We start from the raw sequence: 22,054 nt of genomic DNA on the forward strand, positions 1-22,054 counted from the left end.
AAGAAAGCTTTTGGTTTGCTGGCCTTTATTAATCAGAGCATTGAGTATAGGAGTTAGGATGTAATGTTGAATTTGTATAAGGCATTGGTAAGGCCAAATCTGGAGTATTGTGTACAGTTCTGGTCACCGAATTATAGGAAGGATGTCAATAAAATTGAGAGAGTACAGAGGAGGTTTACTAAAACGTTGCCTGGGTTTCATCTCCTAAGTTACAGAGAAAGGTTGAACAAGTTGGGTCTTTAGAAGGTTGAGGGGGGACTTGATAGAGGTGTTTAAAATGATGAGGGGGATAGATAGAGTTGACGTGAATAGGCTTTTTCCATTGAGAGTGGGGAAGATTCAAACAAGAGGGCATGGGTCGAGAATTAGAGGGCAAAAGTTTAAGGGTAACATGAGGGGGAACTTCTTTACTCAGAGAGTGGTAGCTGTGTGGAACGAGCTTCCAGCAGAAGTGGTTGAGGCAGGTTCGATGTTGTCATTTAAAGTTAAATTGGACAGATATATGGACAGGAAAGGAATGGAGGGTTATGGGCTGAGTGCAGGTCGGTAGGAATAGGATAGGGTAAGAGTTCAGCATGGACTAGAAGGGCCGAGATGGCCTGTTTCCCTGCTGTAATTGTTATATGGTTATATGGTTATATATGGTGACCGTGCTCTGCGCTGAACCTCCAAACAGCTGAATAAAATTCAATTAAAAAATAATACTCTTCCGCTACCAAAGCAGAAACCTCCCACCATCTTAAACGCTTCTTCCCCCAGACAGCTAATCTGATCAAACCTTCTGGCTCGCCTGTCACTGCATTGTAAACAATTTAAACCACTTTTGAAAGCTGTTTCCATTGTAAACACCTCCAGTAATTTCATTCCATATCCATAGTTTAACCTCCAACTTTAATTTTATGTATAATTCTTTATTCTGTATAACTATTGCTTTTTTGTTACATGTCGTACCCTGGCCCACATACCACATGCCAACGTCCACTCACAGGCCACTTTATGAGATGGGGTGTGACATCAAGCTGCCTCACAAACAGCTGCAGCCAAAACCTCAGTGGGATAACACAACCAGCGGCCACTTTGTTAGGGACCTCCTGTCCTTAATAAAGTGGTCACTGGGCGCACGCTCGTGGCCTTCTGCTGATGTAACCCGTCCGCTTCAAAGTCCAACATGTCATGCGTTCAGAGATGCTCTTCTGCACACCACTGTCGTAACCTGTGGTTATCTGAGTTACTGTCACCTTCCTGTCAGCCTGAACCAGTCTGGCCATTCTCCTCTGACCTCTCTCATTAACAAGACGTTTCCACCCACAGAACTGCCACTCACTGGATGTTTTTTCCCTTTTCAGCAAACTCTAGAGACTGCTGTGTGTGTGAAAACCCCAGGAGATCAGCAGTTTCTGACATACTCAAACCACCCCATCTGGCACCAACAATCATTTCAGGATCAAAGTCATTCAGATCACATTTCTGCCCCGTTCTAGGATGGTCTGAAACAACTGAACCTCTTGACCACATCTGCAAGCTTTTATGCATTAAGTTGCTGCCACATGATTGGCTGATTAGATACTTGCATTAATGAGCAGGTGTACAGGTGTACCTACCTGATAGAGTGGATACTGAGTGTATATGGCGAATAACGTTGACTGTCACCTCGTCCCCCCCGGTTATTGGCATACAGGAGTTGGGTGGGACACTGGGTCCTGGTTACTGTGACAGTGAAACTACTCGAGTTAGCGAGCACCAGGCCTACAAACATTGGCCGAGCAAACAACTCCTTCTGCACTTCCCAACTCACTGCTTCTTATCACCTGCAACACACACACAATGCTGGAGAAACTGCACGGGTCGGGTAGCGTCAGTGGAGGGGAATAAACAGTCAATGTTCTTGGCTGAGACCCTTCATCAGGACTGGAAAGGGGGGGGAGAAGTGGTGGGGGTGGGGGGAGAGGGAAGAGGACAAGCTGACAGGTGAGACCAGGTGAGGGGGAAGGTGGGTGGGGGAGAGGGGGAGGAGGACAAGCTGACAGGTGAGGGGGAAGGTAGGTGGGTGGGGGAGGGGGAGGTGTAGAATCTGACAGGTGAGATCAGGTGAGGGGGAAGGTGGGTAGGTGGTGGGGGAGAGGGAGGTGTACAAGCCCACAGGTGACAGGTGAGGGGGAAGGTGCGTGGGTGAGGAAGGGGGAGGAGGACAAGCTGACAGGTGAGGGGGAAGGTGGGTGGCTGGGGGAGGGGGAGGTGTACAAGCCCACAGGTGACGGGAGACCAGGTGAGGGGGAAGGTAGGTGGATAAGGGATCGGGGGGGGGGTGAAGTTAGAAGCTGGGAGGTGATAGATTGGTGGAAGAGGTAAAGGGCTGGAGAAGAAGGAATGTGATAGGAGAGGAGAGTGGACCGTGGGAGAATGGGAAGGAGGACGGGGAGCAGGGGGAGATAAGAGAAGGGGTGATAGGCGAACTGGACTGGTGAACAGTGAAAGCCGGGAGGAGGGACGGGAGAAGTATTACTGGATGTTGGAGAAATCGATGTTCATGCCATCAGGTTGGAGGCTACCTACACAGAAATCTGGTGGCCCACAATATCCAGACATGCCGCCTGACTGGGGGTGGGGGGGGGAAGGGGGGGGTGTGTGTGTGTGTTTTGCTCTGGATTTCCAGCATCTGCAGGATTCTTCTGCTTGTGCCCCCGATTGCCTTCACACCGACACCACCCACCCTCACCTTCTGCTCCCTCCCCACCACACCAAGGCGACGGTGACCAGGCAGGGGGTCAGACAGGACAGTGGAGGGGGGTTGTGGCTGCAGGAGACTCTGGTGAAATTGCAACTGGCGAATTGTAACGTGCACCGGGACTTGTCTTGCATACTGCCCACGCAGATTCAATTCATGGCTCAGAGCGTTGGGGCAGGACAAGGGGAGGTTAACGTGATTTTAAGGTGACTGGAGGAAAGTCAGAGTGAAATCGCACACAGACAGGGGTGGGTACGTTGGATGGACCTGCCTGGGTGCCGAGAGAGGCAGGTACATCAGGGGCATTTAGGAAGCTCTGCGAGAGGCACGTGGACGATATAAAAATGGAGGGTTATGTGGGAGGGAAGGGTTGGGTTGATCTTGCAGCGGGTTAAAAGGTCGGCGCAGCGCTCTGGACCGGGGAGCCTGTTCTGTGCTGTAGTGTTCGATGTTCGACAGCAGCAATGCAGTCACAGTGGAAAAATCGCAGTTCAGGTACACGATAATGAGGTAGGTAATGACTCGGAGAGCGCTTCAGTGCAGAAACAGGCCCTTCACCCATCTAGTCCATGCCGGACCATTTAAACTGCCTAGTTCCAGCAAATTACACCCAGACCATAGACCTCCATACCCCTCCCATCCATGACCCAATCTAAACTTCTCTTAAATGTTCAGATCGACTCTGCAAACCATCACCAGGGATCCCCACCACCCAGGGCATGCTCTCTTCTCCCTGCTGCCATCAGGAAGGAGGTACAGGAGCCTCAGGGCCCACATCACCAGGTACAGGAACAGTTATTACCCCCTTAACCATCAGGAAGGAGGTACAGGAGCCTCAGGACCCACACCACCAGGTTCAGGAACAGTTATTACCCCTCAACCATCAGGAAGAAGGTACAGGAGCCTCAGGACCCACAAAAACCAGGTTCAGGAACAGTTATTACCCCCTCAACCATCAGGAAGGATGTACAGGAGCCTCAGGACCCACAAAAACCAGGTTCAGGAACTGTTATTGCCCCGATCACTGAAATGTTCCCTCAACCAATGATCTCACTTTAAGGACTCTTTATCTCACGTTCTCGTTATTTATTGCTATTTCTTTATATTTGCACTTGCAGAGTTTCTTGTCTTCCTCACTCTGGCTGATCTTTCATTGATCCTGTTACTGTTAGGATTCTGTAGCAACACACACAAGGTGCTGGAGGAGCTCGGCAGGCCAGGCAGCATTTGTGGTAAAGAGTGAACAGCCGACGATTCCGGCCGAGACCCTCCAGCATTTTGTGCGTGCTGTTCGCTGGATCTCAGGGCTGCTGATGCTGACCTATTAGGTACTTTACTTTGAACTTTTGAGACCACCGCGTGCGCTGGCAGCTCGTCCCACCCCCTCAGTGAAGAGTTCCCCCTCCGATATGCCCCTCCATCACCTCACCCTGCACCTCTGGTTGGGCCGTCTCACCGAAACTCAGTGAGGCGAAGCCTCCAGGACGTGAGACACTCACCGCACACAGCACAGGTAGGTGGAGTACAGCAACACTGCGGAGGCACAGAAGTAGTCCATTCTCTGCAGAAGGGGAAAAGAGAAACAGAGGGGCAATGAATTCACCAAGGGTGGGTTCCGTCAGGGCAGAGCGAGCTCAGAGCGGGCGGAGCACGGCCACTCACCTCTGTCAGCGCGGTGTCGCGGGTGTGGAAGACGGTGGACCAAAGCCAGGCGTTCAGCGTGACCTGCCAGGAAGAGAGACGGTCACCACTTGGCAGCATTAGTCAGTCGTGACCCAGTGAGTTCAAATGGGCCAATATCATATCGGGGAATGTACACAGTACGCCACCTGAAATTCTTACTCGTCACAGACACCCACAAAACGGAGAGAAGCCCAAGGTATGACAGAAACATCAGTGTACCAAAGCTCCGGCCCCCCTCCCACGCACAGGCAACAGCCGAAACATCAACCCTCATCCCTACCCCTCGCCCCACTTGCACCAGCAAAAGTAACGATCCACCCCTCACCATTGGCTCCAAAGAGACCTTGATCTACAGTCCATTCCAGCACTTCATGTACTGTGCTCAGTTCTAGACGCCTCACTACAGGAAGGACGTGGAAACCGTAGAAAGGGTGCAGAGGAGATTTACAAGGATGTTGCCTGGATTGGGGAGCATGCCTTATAAGAATAGGTTGAGTGAACTCGGCCTTTTCTCCTTGGAGCGACGGAGGACGAGAGGTGACCTGATAGAGGTGTATAAGATGATGAGAGGTATTGACCGTGTGGATAGTCAGAGAACTTCAATGATGGGGCAATCAAGAGAATTGAGGGGGTAATAACTGTTCCTGAACCTGGTGGTGTGGGTCCTGAGGCTCCTGTACCTCCTTCCTGATGGTTGAGGGGTAATAACTGTTCCTGAGCTGGGTGGTGTGGGCCCTGAGGTTCCTGTACCTCCTTCCTGATGGTTGAGGGGTAATAACTGTCCCTGAACCTGGTGGTGTGGGTCCTGAGGCTCCTGTACCTCTTTCCTGATGGTTGAGGGGTAATAACTGTCCCTGAACCTGGTGGTGTGGGTCCTGAGGCTCCTGTACCTCTTTCCTGATGGTTGAGGGGTAATAACTGTCCCTGAACCTGGTGGTGTGGGCCCTGAGGCTCCTGTACCTCCTTCCTGATGGTTGAGGGGTAATAACTGTTCCTGAACCTGGTGGTGTGGGTCCTGAGGCTCCTGTACCTCTTTCCTGATGGTTGAGGGGTAATAACTGTCCCTGAACCTGGTGGTGTGGGTCCTGAGGCTCCTGTACCTCTTTCCTGATGGTTGAGGGGTAATAACTGTCCCTGAACCTGGTGGTGTGGGTCCTGAGACTCCTGTACCTCCTTCCTGATGGTTATGGGGTAATACCTGTTCCTGAACCTGGTGGTGTGAGTCCTGAGGCTCCTGTACCTCCTTCCTGATAGTTGAGGGGTAATAACCGTTCCTGAACCTGGTGGTGTGGTTCCTGAGGCTCCTGTATCTCCTTCCTGATCACAGCAGTGAGAAGAGAGTGTGTCCTGGGTGGTGGGGGTCCCTGATGATGGATGCTTCTTTCCTGCAACAGCGTTTCATGTAGATGTTCTCAATGGTGGGGAGGGCTTTACCCATGACAGACTGGACCGTATCCACTACTTTTTGTAGGATTTTCCATTCAAGGGCATTGGTGTTTCCAGACCAGGCTGTGCTGCAGCCAGTCAGTATACTCTCCACAACACATCGATAGAAGTTTGTCAAAGCTCTGGGGTTTTGGGATAACAATGATTTTGTCTCCTTTACATTTGTATTCTGAAGATTGACAATAAACATTCTTAATCTTGAAGGTGTAATGAATTGATGGTGGACCGGGAAGGGGAAAACGAGGGAAGACACATCAGTCTTCATCGTCGGGGGGTGGGGGGGGAGCAGCCTCAGGTTCCTGCATCCCTGAGGATCTATCTATCCTGGGCCCAACATATCCATGCAGTCAGATGTCAGACAAGACAGCAGCTCGACTTCGTCAGCAGTTTGAGGAGATTTGGTACGTCGCCAAATTTACTGTGCCGTGGGGAGCACTCTGACCGGTTGCTCCAGTGTCTGGTGTGGGACGGCTCGCCACTCCATCATGGGCACTGGCCTCCCCAGCACCGAGCAATGCCTGAGAGGGTGGTATCCATCATTAAAGGTCCCCCCCCCCGCCACCCAGGACATGCCCTCTGCTCTCTCCTTTCAAAGATGAGGTACAGGAGCCTGAAGACACACACACACCCACACAACACTCCAAGAGCAGCTTCTTCCCCTCCGCCATCAGTTTTCCAGATGATGAACCAATCCGTGTACACTACCTGATTATATTTTGATCCACTTTTGTATTATATATATCTTTCTTATTGTAACTTACAGTTATTTTAAGTCTGTTTTGCAATGTACCGCTGTTGCAAAACGACAGATGTCATGACACGTGCCAGTGACATTAAACCTGATTCTAATACTTGGGGAATTTCCCGGTGGCCATCCTGGAAATTCCCATTCCCATTCCGACACGTCAGCCGTCTCTTGTGAAGAGATGAGGCCACCCTCAGAGTGGAGGAGCAACAACTTATATTCCGTCTGGGTGGCCTCCAAACTGGTGGCTTGGATATCAATTTCTTCTTTCCAATCACTCTTCATTTCCCCATTCTGGTCTCCCACCTCGTCTCCTCAACTGCACCTCCCCCTGGTGCCCGTCCTCCTTCCCTTTCTCCCATAGTCCACTCTCCTCTCCTATCAGATTCCTTCCTCTCCAGCCCTTTATCTTTCCTACCCACCTGTCATCTCCCAGCTTCCCTCTTCATTCCCCCTTCCCCTACCCACACACCTGTCACTTGTCAGCTTGTCCTCCTCCCCTCCCCAACACACCCACCTTCCCCCTCACCTGGTCTCACCTGTCACCTTGTCCTCCTCCCCTCCCCAACACACCCACCCCTCACCTGTCAGCTTGTCCTCCTCCCCCTCCCTCACCCACCCACCTTCCCCCTCACCTGGTCTCACCTGTCAGCTTGTGCTCCTCCCCCTCCCTCACCCACCCACCTTTCCCCTCACCTGGTCTCACCTGTCAGCTTGTGCTCCTCCCCATCCCTCACCCACCCACCTTCCCCCTCACCTGGTCTCACCTGTCACCTGTCAGCTTGTACTCCTCCCCCTTCCCCACCCACCCACCTTCCCCCTCACCTGGTCTCACCTGTCACCTGTCAGCTTGTACTGCTCCCCCTCCCCCACCCACCTTCCCCCTCACCTGGTCTCACCTGTCACCTGTCAGCTTGTCCTCATCCCCCTCCCCCACCCACCTTCCCCCTCACCTGGTCTCACCTGTCACCTTCAGTTTGTCCTCCTCCTCCCCCTCCCCCACTTTCTTCCTCACCTGTCAGCTTGTACTCCTCCCTCTCCCACACCCACCCACCTTCCCCCTCACCTGGTCTCACCTGTCACCTTCAGTTTGTCCTCCTCCTCCCCCTCCCCCACTTTCTTCCTCACCTGTCAGCTTGTACTCCTCCCTCTCCCACACCCACCCACCTCCCCCCTCACCTGGTCTCACCTGTCACCTTGTCCTCCTTTCCCTCCTCCCTTCTTATTCTGGCTTCTTCCCCCTTCCCTTCCAGTCCCAAAACACCGACTGCTTATTCCCCTCCAGAGATGCTGCCCGACCCGCCGAGTCCCTCCAGCAATTTGTGTGAGGTTCGCTCCGATTTGGATTCTGGTTTACGGAGGCAATTCTGACTCCTGGGCACCAGTCCGCATTCCCCTGCCCCGAGAGAGAGCCGGAGACAGGCCCGATTCCCCAGCGATCCGCCTGGAGGACCGGTGATCTGCTTACGATGGCAAAGGAGACGCAGGTGCTGTACATGGGGCATTCGCTGGGCACCGCAGACCGGTACCTGGCCAACATCAGCAGGTTAGCCACTCCGTTCAGCATCGAGGCAAAGGCCGAGGCGGGCTCCTGGAAGAACAGGAACCGGTAGAAAGGCCACTGCGGGAGAAAACGAGACAAAGGAGAAAATCAGCTGGTGCACTTTCATTCACCCCCAGCGTATCCCAATCCCACCATCCCTCCCTCACCCCTCGGACACAAACCGCTCCACTCTCAAAGTTCAAAGTCATTATCAAAATCCTCCGAGAGGACCACAAGGGTTTGAAGACTTGCATGCCTCAGTGACCCGGAGAGCTGTGTTGGCTGGAGTCAGGGGCTTTATGCTGTGGCTCTTGGTAGAATCACCCAAGACAAAGAGGTCAGAGGGTAGAGGCCAGACTGAGAGCAGTCCACCGGTCCTCCTGGTTCGGGGGGGTTCATCTCAGGGTAACAACCCTGACGGGTCAAACGAAACTGTCACAGAAACAGCAATGAAGAATCCTTCAACATCTGAGTGTGACAGTATTCCTGAGCCTCCACCCAGGACTTGCACGACTGACAGTGGTGAAGACCATGAGAAAGCTACTGACACGACGAAGGAAGCCCCTGAAAACCACCAGGGATGGAGCATCTTCACTGCTGCCCTGAACACTAGTGTTGTAACGGTCAGTAAGTATTATCAAAGTACATATACGTCACTATATACAACCCAAAGATTTGTTTTCTTGTGGGCATTCACAGTAATTCCAGTAAACACACCAGAGTCACTGAAAGACCACACCCAACAGGACAAAAGACAACAAAATCCTCAAATACAAAAGAAAAAAAGATGAAATAATAATAATAGTTAACTAAGCAATAAATATCCAGAACGTGAGATGAAGAGTCCTTGAAAGTGGGTCCATAGGTTGTGGGAACAGTTCAGTGATGGGGCAAGAGCCTGATAGTTGAGGTGGTAATAACTGCTCCTGAACCTGGTGGTGTGGGTCCTGAGGCTCCTATACCTCCTTCCTGATGGTTGAGGGGGTAATAACTGTTCCTGAACCTGGTGGTTTGGGTCCTGAGGATCCTGTACCTCCTTCCTGATGGTTGAGGGGGTAATAACTGCTCCTGAACCTGGTGGTGTGGGTCCTGAGGCTCCTGTACCTCCTTCCTGATGGTTGAGGGGGTAATAACTGTTCCTGAACCTGGTGGTTTGGGTCCTAAGGATCCTGTACCTCCTTCCTGATGGTTGAGGGGGTAATAACTGTTCCTGAACCTGGTGGTGTGGGTCCTGAGACTCCTGTACCTCCTTCCTGATGGTTGAGGGGTAATAACTGTTCCTGACCCTGGTGGTGTGGGTCCTGAGGCTCCTGTACCTCCTTCCTGATGGTTGGGGGGTAATAACTGTTCCTGAACCTGGTGGTGTGGGTCCTGAGGCTCCTGTACCTCCTTCCTGATGGTTGAGGGGTAATAACTGTTCCTGACCCTGGTGGTGTGGGTCCTGAGGCTCCTGTACCTCCTTCCTGATGGTCGCGAGGTAATAACTGTTCCTGAACCTGGTGGTGTGGGTCCTGAGGCTCCTGTACCTCCTTCCTGATGGTTGGGGGGTAATAACTGTTCCTGAACCTGGTGGTTTGAGTCCTGAGGCTCATTGGAGGTGAACAATCCATGTCAGCAGTGCGTGAAAACAACTACTTTTTAAATAGGGGTGGAATGAAGATTTTGTGGCAGTTTTTCTGATTTGATAAGCAACCAGTCAGGAAGCGGGGCAATAAGAATTCACGCTCAAGTGGAGCGGCCATTCTACTGAGTGTACCAGTCTTTAGAGTAGCTTTGGCTCATCAGGCTTGGGTCAGGTAGATTGTCTTGTAAATTCTTTTTCTTTTTCTTTTTTTTTCTCTCTCTCTCTCTCTCTCTCTCTCTCTCTCTCTCTCTCTCTCTTCCCCCCCCCCCCCACCTTACTTGTTCATTCCTCATGGGTTAGGACCTGGTTAATAAGTGGGAATGACCCCAGGGCCAGTGTTTTGTAATGTCTGTGGGGATGTGTGAAGTCCGGGAGACATCCCCTCTCCCAGCTAACTGCACCAGGTACACCAAGCTGCAGCTCGCGGTCCTTCCACACGCACTGGAGATAGACAGGAGATGCATCTCGATCTCCTTCCACACACACAGGAGATAGACAGGAGATGCATCTCGATGTCCTTCCACACACACAGGAGATAGACAGGAGATGCATCTCGATCTGCTTCCACACACACAGGAGATAGACAGGAGATGCATCTCGATCTCCTTCCACACACACAGGAGATAGACAGGAGATGCATCTCGATGTCCTTCCACACACACAGGAGATAGACAGGAGATGCATCTCGATGTCCTTCCACACACACAGGAGATAGACAGGAGATGCATCTCGATGTCCTTCCACACACACAGGAGATAGACAGGAGATGCATCTCGATGTCCTTCCACACACACAGGAGATAGACAGGAGATGCATCTCGATCTCCTTCCACACACACAGGAGATAGACAGGAGATGCATCTCGATGTCCTTCCACACACACAGGAGATAGACAGGAGATGCATCTCGATGTCCTTCCACACACACAGGAGATAGACAGGAGATGCATCTCGATGTCCTTCCACACACACAGGAGATAGACAGGAGATGCATCTCGATGTCCTTCCACACACACAGGAGATAGACAGGAAATGTATCTCGATCTCCTTCCACACACACAGGAGATAGACAGGAGATGCATCTCGATGTCCTTCCACACACACAGGAGATAGACAGGAGATGCATCTCGATGTCCTTCCACACACACAGGAGATAGACAGGAGATGCATCTCGATCTCCTTCCACTCATACAGGAGATAGACAGGAGATGCATCTTGATGTCCTTCCACACACACAGGAGATAGACAGGAGATGCATCTCGATCTCCTTCCACTCGTACAGGAGATAGACAGGAGATGCATCTCGATGTCCTTCCACACACACAGGAGATAGACAGGAGATGCATCTCGATCTCCTTCCACTCATACAGGAGATAGACAGGAGACGCATCTCGATGTCCTTCCACACACACAGGAGATAGACAGGAGATGCATCTCGATCTCCTTCCACACACACAGGAGATAGACAGGAGATGCATCTCGATGTCCTTCCACACACACAGGACAGAGACAGGAGATGCATCTCGATCTCCTTCCACTCATACAGGAGATAGACAGGAGATGCATCTCGATGTCCTTCCACGCACACAGGAGATAGACAGGAGATGCATCTCGATCTCCTTCCACTCATACAGGAGATAGACAGGAGACGCATCTCGATGCCCTTCCACGCACACAGGAGATAGACAGGAGATGCATCTCGATCTCCTTCCACACACACAGGAGATAGACAGGAGATGCATCTCGATGTCCTTCCACACACACAGGAGATAGACAGGAGATGCATCTCGATGTCCTTCCACACACACAGGAGATAGACAAGAGATGCATCTCGATCTCCTTCCACTCATACAGGAGATAGACAGGAGATGCATCTTGATGTCCTTCCACACACACAGGAGATAGACAGGAGATGCATCTCGATCTCCTTCCACTCATACAGGAGATAGACAGGAGATGCATCTCGATGTCCTTCCACTCACACAGGAGATAGTCAGGAGATGCAGGAAGGTAGTTACCCCAAGGTTGTAGGAGACAGGTAACTGGGTGACTGTCAGGAGAAAGGGGGAAAATAGACAGCCAGTGCAGAGTATACCTGTGGCCGCTCCCCTCAATATTAAGTATATATCTTTAGATACTGTTAAGGGGGATGACCTACCAGTGGGAGCCACAGTGACCAGGTCTCGGGCACTGAGTCTGGTGCTGTGGCTTAGAAGAGCAGAGAGGTGGAGAGGACTGTAGTGCTGATAGATATTCCTTACTCAGAGGAACAGAGAGGAGGTTCTGTGGGTGTAATACAGACACCCAGATGGCACGTTGCCTCCCAGGTGCCAGGGTCAGGGATGTCTCGGATCGGGTCCACAGCATTCTCAAGAGGGAGGGTGAGCAGCCAGAAGTCTTGGTGCACCCTGGCACCATTGGCACAGGCAGAGAAGCTGAGGAAGCCCTGAAGGGAGATTTTAGGGAGCGAGGTAGAAAGCTGAGAAACAGCACCTCCGGGGTAGCAATCTCTGGATTGCTGCCTGTGCCACGTGCCAGTGAGGGTAAGAATTGGCAGATGAATGCGTGGCCGAGGGATTGAAGCAGGGGGTAGGGGTTCAGGTTTATGGATCATTGGGATCTCATCTGGGGAAGGTATGACCTGATTTGGCAGGGGGTTGGGAACCGGAGAGACGGTGCTGAGGGTGAACTCGCTGGTTTGCAGACAAGAGGCAGTGTGCAGTGAGAGTCTGAGCAAGGAGAGGCTGACGACAGGACAAAATGGCAGTCAACAGGATGAGCTGCAACGTCAAAATCGGAAAGGGTGAACACAGGACTGAAGGCGTTGCATTAGAATACACGCAGTATACGGAATAAAGTAGCACTGATTCTTGAGACTTCAGCAAAAACACATCCCAGTATGAAAGTGCTAATTCCGTTGAAAATGAGTAACATTTACTTATTTAAAATAATCAGGGTTGATCATCTGAGGGTCTTTTGCGCAAATGCAACTTTTTTTGATAAGTTTGTTTTTAATTTTATAAATTATATGATTATATGATAGCCCAGTACCCACAAAATCAGTTGTCCTCAGACAAGAGATTATCACTTCAATTTGATGAAAAAGTGTGGAAAAAATCATTTAAAATGTATAATATACGTGCCAGATGAAAGAGTAGAGTGAAAAACCTCTTTAGATAGATAGATAGATATACTTTATTGATCCCGAGGGAAATTGGGTTTCGTTACAGCCGCACCAACCAAGAATAGAGCATAAATATAGCAATACAAAAACCACAAACAATCAAACAACAAAATGCAAACTATGCCAGATGGAAAATAAGTCCAGGAGCAGCCTACTGACTCAGGATGTCTGACCCTCCACGGGAGGAGCTGCAAAGTTCGATGGCCACAGGCAGGAACGACCTCCCGTGACGCCCAGTGTTGTATCTCGGTGGAATATGGCCGGAGTCCAACAGCAAAAAGTTCAATATCCAGTCTACAAGCACTTTCCCCAATCGTAATATGACCCGGATTGCACCATCCGTTGTTAATCAGAAGAGTAAGCCCCCAACCCCTTTACATAGAAACATAGAGACATATAAAACAGGTGCAGGAGTAGGCCATTCGGCCCTTCAAGCCTGCACCGCCATTCAGTATGATCATGGCTGATCCTCCAACTCAGAACCCTGCACCAGCCTTCCCTCCATATCCCCCGATCCCTTTAGCCACAAGGGCCATATCTAACTCCCTCTTAAATATAGCCAATGAACTGGCCTCAACTGTTTCCTGTGGCAGATAATTCCACAGATTCACCACTCTCTGTGTGAAGAAGTTTTTCCTCATCTCGGTCCTAAAAGGCTTCCCCTTTATCCTCAAACTGTGACCCCTCATTCTGGACTTCCCCAACATCGGGAACAATCTTCCTGCATCTAGCCTGTCCAATCCCTTTAGGATTTTATACGTTTCAATAAGATCCCCCCTCAATCTTCTAAATTCCAACGAGTATAAGCCTAGTTCATCCAGTCTTTCATCATATGAAAGTCCTGCCATCACAGGAATCAATCTGGTGAACCTTCTTTGTACTCCCTCTATGGCAAGGATGTCTTTCCTCAGATTAGGGGACCAAAACTGCACACAATACTCCAGGTGTGGTCTCACCAAGGCCTTGTACAACTGCAGTAGTACCTCCCTGCTCCTGTACTCGAATTCTCTCGCTATAAATGCCAGCATACCATTCGCCTTTTTCACCGCCTGCTGTACCTGCATGCCCACTTTCAATGACTGGTGTACAATGACACCCAGGTCTTGTTGCACCTCCCCTTTTCCTAATCGACCACCATTCAGATAATAATCTGTTTTCCTGTTTTTGCCACCAAAGTGGATAACCTCCCATTTATCCACATTAAATTGCATCTGCCATGGATTTGCCCACTCACCTAACCTATTCAAGTCACCCTGCATCCTCTTAGCATCCTCCTCACTGCTAACACTGCCACCCAGCTTCATGTCATCCGCAAACTTGGAGATGCTGCATTTAATTCCCTCATCTAAATCATTAATATATATTGTAAACAACTGGGGTCCCAGCACTGAGCCTTGCGGTACCCCACTAGTCACTGCCTGCCATTCTGAAAAGGTCCCGTTTATTCCCACTCTTTGCTTCCTGTCTGCTAACCAATTCTCTATCTACATCAATACCTTACCCCCAATACCATGTGCTTTAAGTTTGCACACTAATCTCCTGTGTGGGACCTTGTCAAAAGCCTTTTGAAAATCCAAATATACCACATCCACTGGTTCTCCCCTATCCACTCTACTAGTTACATCCTCAAAAAATTCTATGAGATTCGTCAGACATGATTTTCCTTTCACAAATCCATGCTGACTTTGTCCGATGATTTCACCGCTTTCCAAATGTGCTGTTATCACATCTTTGATAACTGACTCCAGCAGTTTCCCCACCACCGATGTTAGGTTAACCGGTCTATAATTCCCCGGTTTCTCTCTCCCTCCTTTTTTAAAAAGTGGGGTTACATTAGCCACCCTCTAATCCTCAGGAACTAGTCCAGAATCTAACGAGTTTTGAAAAATTATCACTAATGCATCCACTATTTCTTGGGCTACTTCCTTAAGCACTCTAGGATGCAGACCATCTGGCCCTGGGGATTTATCTGCCTTCAATCCCTTCAATTTACCTAACACCTCTCCCCTACTAACATGTATTTCGCTCAGTTCCTCCATCTCACTGGACCCTCTGTCCCCTACTATTTCCGGAAGATTATTTATGTCCTCCTTAGTGAAGACAGAACCAAAGTAATTATTCAATTGGTCTGCCATGTCCTTGCTCCCCATAATCAATTCACCTGTTTCTGTCTGCAGGGGACCTACATTTGTCTTTACCAGTCTTTTCCTTTTTACATATCTATAAAAGCTTTTACAGTCTGTTTTTATGTTCCCTGCCAGTTTTCTCTCATAATCTTTTTTCCCCTTCCTAATTAAACCCTTTGTCCTCCTCTGCTGAACTCTGAACTTCTCCCAGTCCTCAGGTGAGCCACTTTTTCTGGCTAATTTGTATGCTTCTTCTTTGGAATTGATACTATCCCTAATTTCTCTTGTCAGCCACGGGTGCACTACCTTCCTTGATTTATTCTTTTGCCAAACTGGGATGAACAATTGTTGTAGTTCATCCATGCGATCTTTAAATGCTTGCCGCTCTCAGTGCACTTACGGTCAGCCCCAGAAACTAAAAGCAGTGAATTTTCAACAATGTTTACTCTTATTTGGTGGTTGCTCAAAATGTGTCCCAAGTTTTTGTCAGCACCATCAGATATTTATATATTAAAAAAAGCAATAAAATCAGGCAAGCACATGGTCAACTATATTCCTGAGGACCCCCTTTCCGCCCTCCACATCTGCTAAATGCAACAAGGTCGAGCAAGCTCCTCTAAGTTTGCTATTTTTTCAATAAGTTTTACATATTTATTGATGTTGCTACTGTCACAACCATGACGTGTCAACTTTGTCTCTTTTGTATGGAAAGAATTATTTTAAATTATGACATAAATTTATGCATTTTTAAGTAGAGGCCAGAGGCAGCTAGCAGCAGAGGGGAAACAAGATGCCTCCTGTATACAACTCACGCATGTCATGTTAAAAAAGGGTGCTCTTGTCACTACTGTCGGACGTCAACGCCATCAGGTTTTCTGTCTGATAGTGGTGACAAAAACATCCAAATCATCCTCAGTGGAGGCTTGAATATAATGTACGAGCACAATAGATAGCAACATGGCTTGTAATGTTTCATTAACCACTTTATTTATAATATACATAATTTCCCCTTTATTTCTTCCACACACAGGCTTACAATATTTCCTGACTATAGGTTTCTCCAATGAGTAAAACTATAAATGAGCAACACACATCAAAGTTGCTGGTGAACGCAGCAGGCCAAGCAGCATCTATAGGAAGAGGCGCAGTCGACGTTTCAGGCCGAGACCCTTCGTCAGGACTAAGGTGAAGGGTCTCGGCCTGAAATGTCGACTGTACCTCTTCCTACAGATGCTGCCTGGCCTGCTGCGTTCACCAGCAACTTTGATGTGTGTTGCTTGAATTTCCAGCATCTGCAGAATTCCTGTTGTTTGCGTAAAAAAACTATAAATGAATTTAGTTGCACCATTTCATAATCATTAAACATAATTAAATTCATAGTGATTTTGCACAATTTCATAGCAACTCCATCAGATTCTGACCTTCCTTTTATGTTTTTTAGGAAGTCATGGCTAGGCAGCAGCTATCAGTGAAGGAGAGCAAACAGGGAATACCAAAAAAGCAGAGAGAGAAAATTGTAAGCCAGAGTTAAAGGAGGAATACCTGAGAAAGGAAAAGCAAGGAGGAAGAAGAGAGTAGAAGATGGGAAGATAAAAACTATCAGTGATTTGAATGAAAGGAAAAAGAGGAGTAAGGGAAAGGCGTGGAAAAGTAGACAGCAAGAGTCAAGAGAGCGTAAGAGAAAGGGCCCAGAACGCCCAGAAACTCCCCCAGATAGTCCATCGGATCAGACCATACAGGAGCCAGCTGGTAGTAGGCAGTCTATAGCAGGGGAAAGGGAATGAAAGAAACCAACAGCAAGATACTTGAGAGAGATGAAAGCTTTGAAAAATAAACTTCAAGAGATATTAAAAGATAGGAACAAACTGAAAAAGCGTTGGCGACCACAGCAAACTAGAAATTAAAAAAAAACCACAAGAATCACCAAGAGAAAGAACAGAGCAGATGCTACAGGGAAGCAAACTCAAAAACCCTGCTCTTCCGCAACTGTCTCGTTCAAGAATTTAATCAAAAGAAAAATAATTGACAATCTGCTCAAACATCAAAGAACTCGATTCTGGAATGGTTCTGGAAAACTAGAGCATTCATTCAAATATACATAGAACATAGAATAGTACAGTACAGGCCCTTCGGCCCACAATGTTGTGCCGACCCTCAAACCCTGCCTCCCATATAACCCCCCACCTTAAATTCCTCCATATACCTGTCTAGTAGTCTCTTAAACTTCACTAGTGTATCTGCCTCCACCACTGACTCAGGCAGTGCATTCCACGCACCAACCACTCTCTGAGTAAAAAACCTTCCTCTAATATCCCCCTTGAACTTTCCACCCCTTACCTTAAAGCCATGTTCTCTTGTATTGAGCAGTGGTGCCCTGGGAAAGAGGCACTGGCTATCCACTCTACTTATTCCTCTTATTATCTTGTACACCTCTACCATGTCTCCTCTCATCCTCCTTCTCTCCAAAGAGTAAAGCCCTAGCTCCCTTAATCTCTGATCATAATGCATACTCTCTAAACCAGGCAGCATCCTGGTAAATCTCCTCTGTACCCTTTCCAATGCTTCCACATCCTTCCTATAGTGAGGCGACCAGAACTGGACACAGTACTCCAAGTGTGGCCTAACCAGAGTTTTATAGAGCTGCATCTTAAACTCTATCCCTCGACTTATGAAAGCTAACACCCCATAAGATTTCTTAACTACCCTATCCACCTGTGAGGCAACTTTCAGGGATCTGTAGACATGTACCCCCAGATCCCTCTGCTCCTCCACACTACCAAGTATCCTGCCATTTACTTTGTACTCTGCCTTGGAGTTTGTCCTTCCAAAGTGTACCACCTCACACTTCTCCGGGTTGAACTCCATCTGCCACTTCTCAGCCCACTTCTGCATCCTATCAATGCCTTTCTGCAATCTTTGACAATCCTCTACACCATCTACAACACCTTTGTGTCGTCTGCAAACTTGCCAACCCACCCTTCTACCCCCACATCCAGGTCGTTACTCAACTCTTCAAGAAGGGAGAGAGACGGAAGAAAGGAAATTATAGGCCAGTTAGTCTGACCTTAGTGGTTGGGAAGATGTTAGAAATGATTGTAAAAGGTGTGGTTTCGGGGGTACTTGGAGGCACATGGTAAAACAGGTCATAGTCAGCATGGTTTCAAGGGAAAATCGTTCCTGGCAAATCTGTTGGAATTCTTTGAGGAAACAACAAGCAGGATAGACAAAGGAGAAACAGCGGACGTTGCGTCCTCGGATTTTCAGGAGACCTCTGACAAGGTGCTAAACATGAGGCTGTTTAACAAGCTATGAGCCCATGGTATTACAGGAAAGATTCTAGCATGGATAAAGCAGGGGCTGATTGGCAGGAGGCAAAGAGTGGGAATAAAGGGGGCCTTTTCTTGCTGGCTGCCAGTGACTAGTGGTGTTCCACAGGGGTCTCTGTTGGGACCGATTCTTTTCATGTCGTACGTCAATTATTTGGGTGATAGAATTGATGGCTTTGTTGCAAAGTTTGCAGACGATATGAAAATAGGTGGAAGGACAGATGGTTTTGAGGAAATAGGGAGGCTACAGAAGGACTTGAAGACACATTAGGAGAATTAGCAAAGAAGTGGCAGACGGAATACAGTGTTGGGATGTGTATGGTCATGCTCTTTGGTAGAACAAGTGAAAAGGTTGACAACTTTCTAAATGGAGTGGAAGTACACAAAACTGAGCTGCAAAAAGACTTGGGAATCCTCGTGCAGAATTCCCTAAAGGCTCATTTGCAGGTTGAGTCTATGGTGAGGAAAACAAATGCAAAGGTAGCATTAATTTCAAAAGGACAGGAATGTAAATGCAAAGATGCAATGTTGAGGCTTTATAAAGCAATCGAGAGGCCCCATTTGGAGTATTGTGTACAGTTTTGAATGCGTTAAAACTGCAGAGGGTTCAAAGGAAGATCGCAAAAATGATTCCAGGATTAAGTGGCTTGTCACATGAAGAGCGTTTGATGGTTCCTGGCCGGTACTCACTCGACATCAGAAGGAAAAGGGGTGACCTCATTGAAACCTATCGAATGGTGAAAGGCCTCGATACAGTGGAGGTGGAGAGGACGAGTCCGATGGTGGGAGCGTCCAAACCAGAGGACACAGCCTCAAAATAGAGGGGTGTCCTTTTAGAACAGAGATGAGGAGGAATTTCTTCAGCCAGAGAGTGGAGAATCTGTGCAATCCATTGCCAAAGGCAGCTGCGGAGGCCAAGCCCTACGTATATTTAAGGCAGAGGTTGATAGATTCTTGACTGGTCAGGGCATGAAGGGATACAGGGGCGGGAGGGCAGAAGCAGGTTGGGGCTGAGATAAAAATGGATCAGCCATGATGAAAAGGTGGAGCAGACTCGATGGGCCAAATGGCCTCATTCTACTCCTATATCTTATGCTCTTCCTGATGGTCGAGCGGTGATAACTGTTCCTGAACATGGTCCTGTGAGTCCTGAGGCTCCTGTATGTCCTTCCTGATGGTTGAGGGGTAATAACTGTTCCTGAACCTGGCGGTGTGGGTCCTGAGGCTCCCGTACCTCCTTCCTGATGGTTGAGGGGTCATTAACTGTCCCTGAACCTGGCGGTGTGGGTCCTGAGGCTCCTGTACCTCCTTCCTGATGGTTGAGGGGTAATAACTGTTCCTGAACCTGGCGGTGTGGGTCCTGAGGCTCCCGTACCTCCTTCCTGATGGTTGAGGGATCATTAACTGTCCCTGAACCTGGCGGTGTGGGGCCTGAGGCTCCAGTACCTCCTTCCTGATGGTTGAGGGGTGATAACTGTTCCTGAACCTGGTGGTGTGGGTCCTGAGGCTCCAGTACCTCCTTCCTGATGGTTGAGGGGTAATAACTGTCCCTGAACCTGGTGGTGTGGGGCCTGAGGCTCCAGTACCTCCTTCCTGATGGTTGAGGGGTGATAACTGTTCCTGAACCTGGTGGTGTGGGTCCTGAGGCTCCAGTACCTCCTTCCTGATGGTTGAGGGGTAATAACTGTCCCTGAACCTGGTGGTGTGGGGCCTGAGGCTCCAGTACCTCCTTCCTGATGGTTGAGGGGTGATAACTGTTCCTGAACCTGGTGGTGTGGGTCCTGAGGCTCCAGTACCTCCTTCCTGATGGTTGAGGGGTAATAACTGTCCCTGAACCTGGTGGTGTGGGGCCTGAGGCTCCAGTACCTCCTTCCTGATGGTTGAGGGGTGATAACTGTTCCTGAACCTGGTGGTGTGGGGCCTGAGGCTCCAGTACCTCCTTCCTGATGGTTGAGGGGTGATAACTGTTCCTGAACATGGTGGTGTGGGGCCTGAGGCACGCCTCTCTCAGTATATCCATCCCAGTATAGCTGCTGTTCGCCCTCCCCCGACCCCCAACCCACCTTTTCACGCTACTCATCGCTCGTCTCCCACGCAGCACTGGGTCTGAGCTGACCCTTCAGGGAATGGCTGCCAGTCGTCACCAGGAGTTGCAATGTGCACCGGATGCTACCACGGCTTCACGGGACCCTGATCCCAGGGTGGGGGGGGGTGTTATGCGCCTTGCCCATGGGTGACCTGCAGGCTGGCACCTCCCCTTTGGTGGAGACACAGCTCCACCCCACCACCCAGTGGTGAGTTTTTGTTTCACACAAAGAGTGGTGGGTGTGTGGGAAACCCGGCCAGGGGCAGTGGGAGAGGCAGATACATTACGGGCATTGAAGAGACTCTCAGATGGGCACACTGATGATAGAAAAACGGAGGGTTATGTGGGAGGGAAGGGTCAGTTTGATCCTAGACCGGCACAACATCATGTTCTGAAGGGCCTCTACTGGACAGTCCTGCGTTCATTCGAAAGAATTTAACTGAAATACTCCTCTGAGCCAGAGCGGTGTTTGCCGTTCACCCTGGTGCAGGGTCCCTGGAAAGGGAAGCCCACGGGGGTGGTGGGGGCCGCGCTGCACTGACGGACTCGATGAGGCGCTGACAGACGGTGCTGGCTGGGTGGAAGCCCGTCTCTGCGCTGGAAATGCCGGCTTACCCTGCGCCCCCCCCCACCCGTCTCACACCACCAGGTACACCAGGACGAGGACTGAGGGGGTGGGAGGCAGCTTCTCTCACCACCTGCACCCACCCCCCAGGCCGTCAGACCGCGGGGGGTCCCCGCCACCACCCAGGGCTCGGCAACGTACGAAGCGCCAGTACTGTCGGACTCGTGTCACAGCTGGGCGCCGTGGTCATTACAGCTCGGGGCCTGGAGTTCCGGGCCCTGCCAGGAGTCTCTCCGTACGGCCGCCCTGTGGGATGCCCGGGTTTTCCCCCGGGTGTGGGGTCTGGGGTTTGGCCCTGCCAGGAGTCTCTCCGTACAGCCGCCCCGTGGGATGCCCGGGTGCGGGGCCTGGGGTTTCGGGCCCTGCCAGGAGTCTCTCCGTACAGCCGCCCCGTGGGATGCCCGGGTGCGGGGCCTGGGGTTTCGGGCCCTGCCAGGAGTCTCTCCGTACAGCCGCCCTGTGGGATGCCCGGGTGCGGGGCCTGGGGTTTCGGGCCCTGCCAGGAGTCTCTCCGTACAGCCGCCCCGTGGGATGCCCGGGTGCGGGGCCTGGGGTTTCGGGCCCTGCCAGGAGTCTCTCCGTACGGCCGCCCCGTGGGATGCCCGGGTTTTCCCCCGGCTGTGGGGTCCGGGGTTCCGGGTCCTGCCAGGAGTCTCTCCGTACGGCCGCCCTGTGGGATGCCCGGGTTTTCCCCCGGGTGTGGGGTCTGGGGTTTGGCCCTGCCAGGAGTCTCTCCGTACAGCTGCCCCGTGGGATGCCCGGGTTTTCCCCCGGCTGTGGGGTCTGGGGTTCGGCCCTGCCAGGAGTCTCTCTGTACGGCCGCCCCGTGGGATGCCCGGGTTTTCCCCCGGCTGTGGGGTCCGGGGTTCCGGGTCCTGCCAGGAGTCTCTCCGTACGGCCGCCCCATGGGATACCCGGGGTTCTCCCCGCCCCCGGGTGTGGG

At 50.4% G+C, this 22,054-nt stretch overlaps 1 protein-coding gene across 1 annotated transcript in view; it reads right to left on the reverse strand.

Annotated features, from left to right (window-relative positions):
- Positions 1-22,054, reverse strand: part of pgap3 (post-GPI attachment to proteins phospholipase 3) — a 49,445-nt gene that overhangs the window by 18,689 nt on the left and 8,702 nt on the right. The window contains exons 3-5 of the mRNA XM_063038055.1: positions 8,068-8,220; positions 4,388-4,450; positions 4,225-4,286 (exon numbers count right to left, since the gene is read on the reverse strand). Of these exons, the coding sequence (XP_062894125.1) occupies positions 4,225-4,286; positions 4,388-4,450; positions 8,068-8,220 (278 nt within the window). The remainder of the gene's footprint in view (positions 1-4,224; positions 4,287-4,387; positions 4,451-8,067; positions 8,221-22,054) is intronic.

This window comes from Mobula hypostoma, chromosome X1 (assembly GCF_963921235.1).
Source record: "Mobula hypostoma chromosome X1, sMobHyp1.1, whole genome shotgun sequence".
Taxonomy (NCBI): domain Eukaryota; kingdom Metazoa; phylum Chordata; class Chondrichthyes; order Myliobatiformes; family Myliobatidae; genus Mobula; species Mobula hypostoma.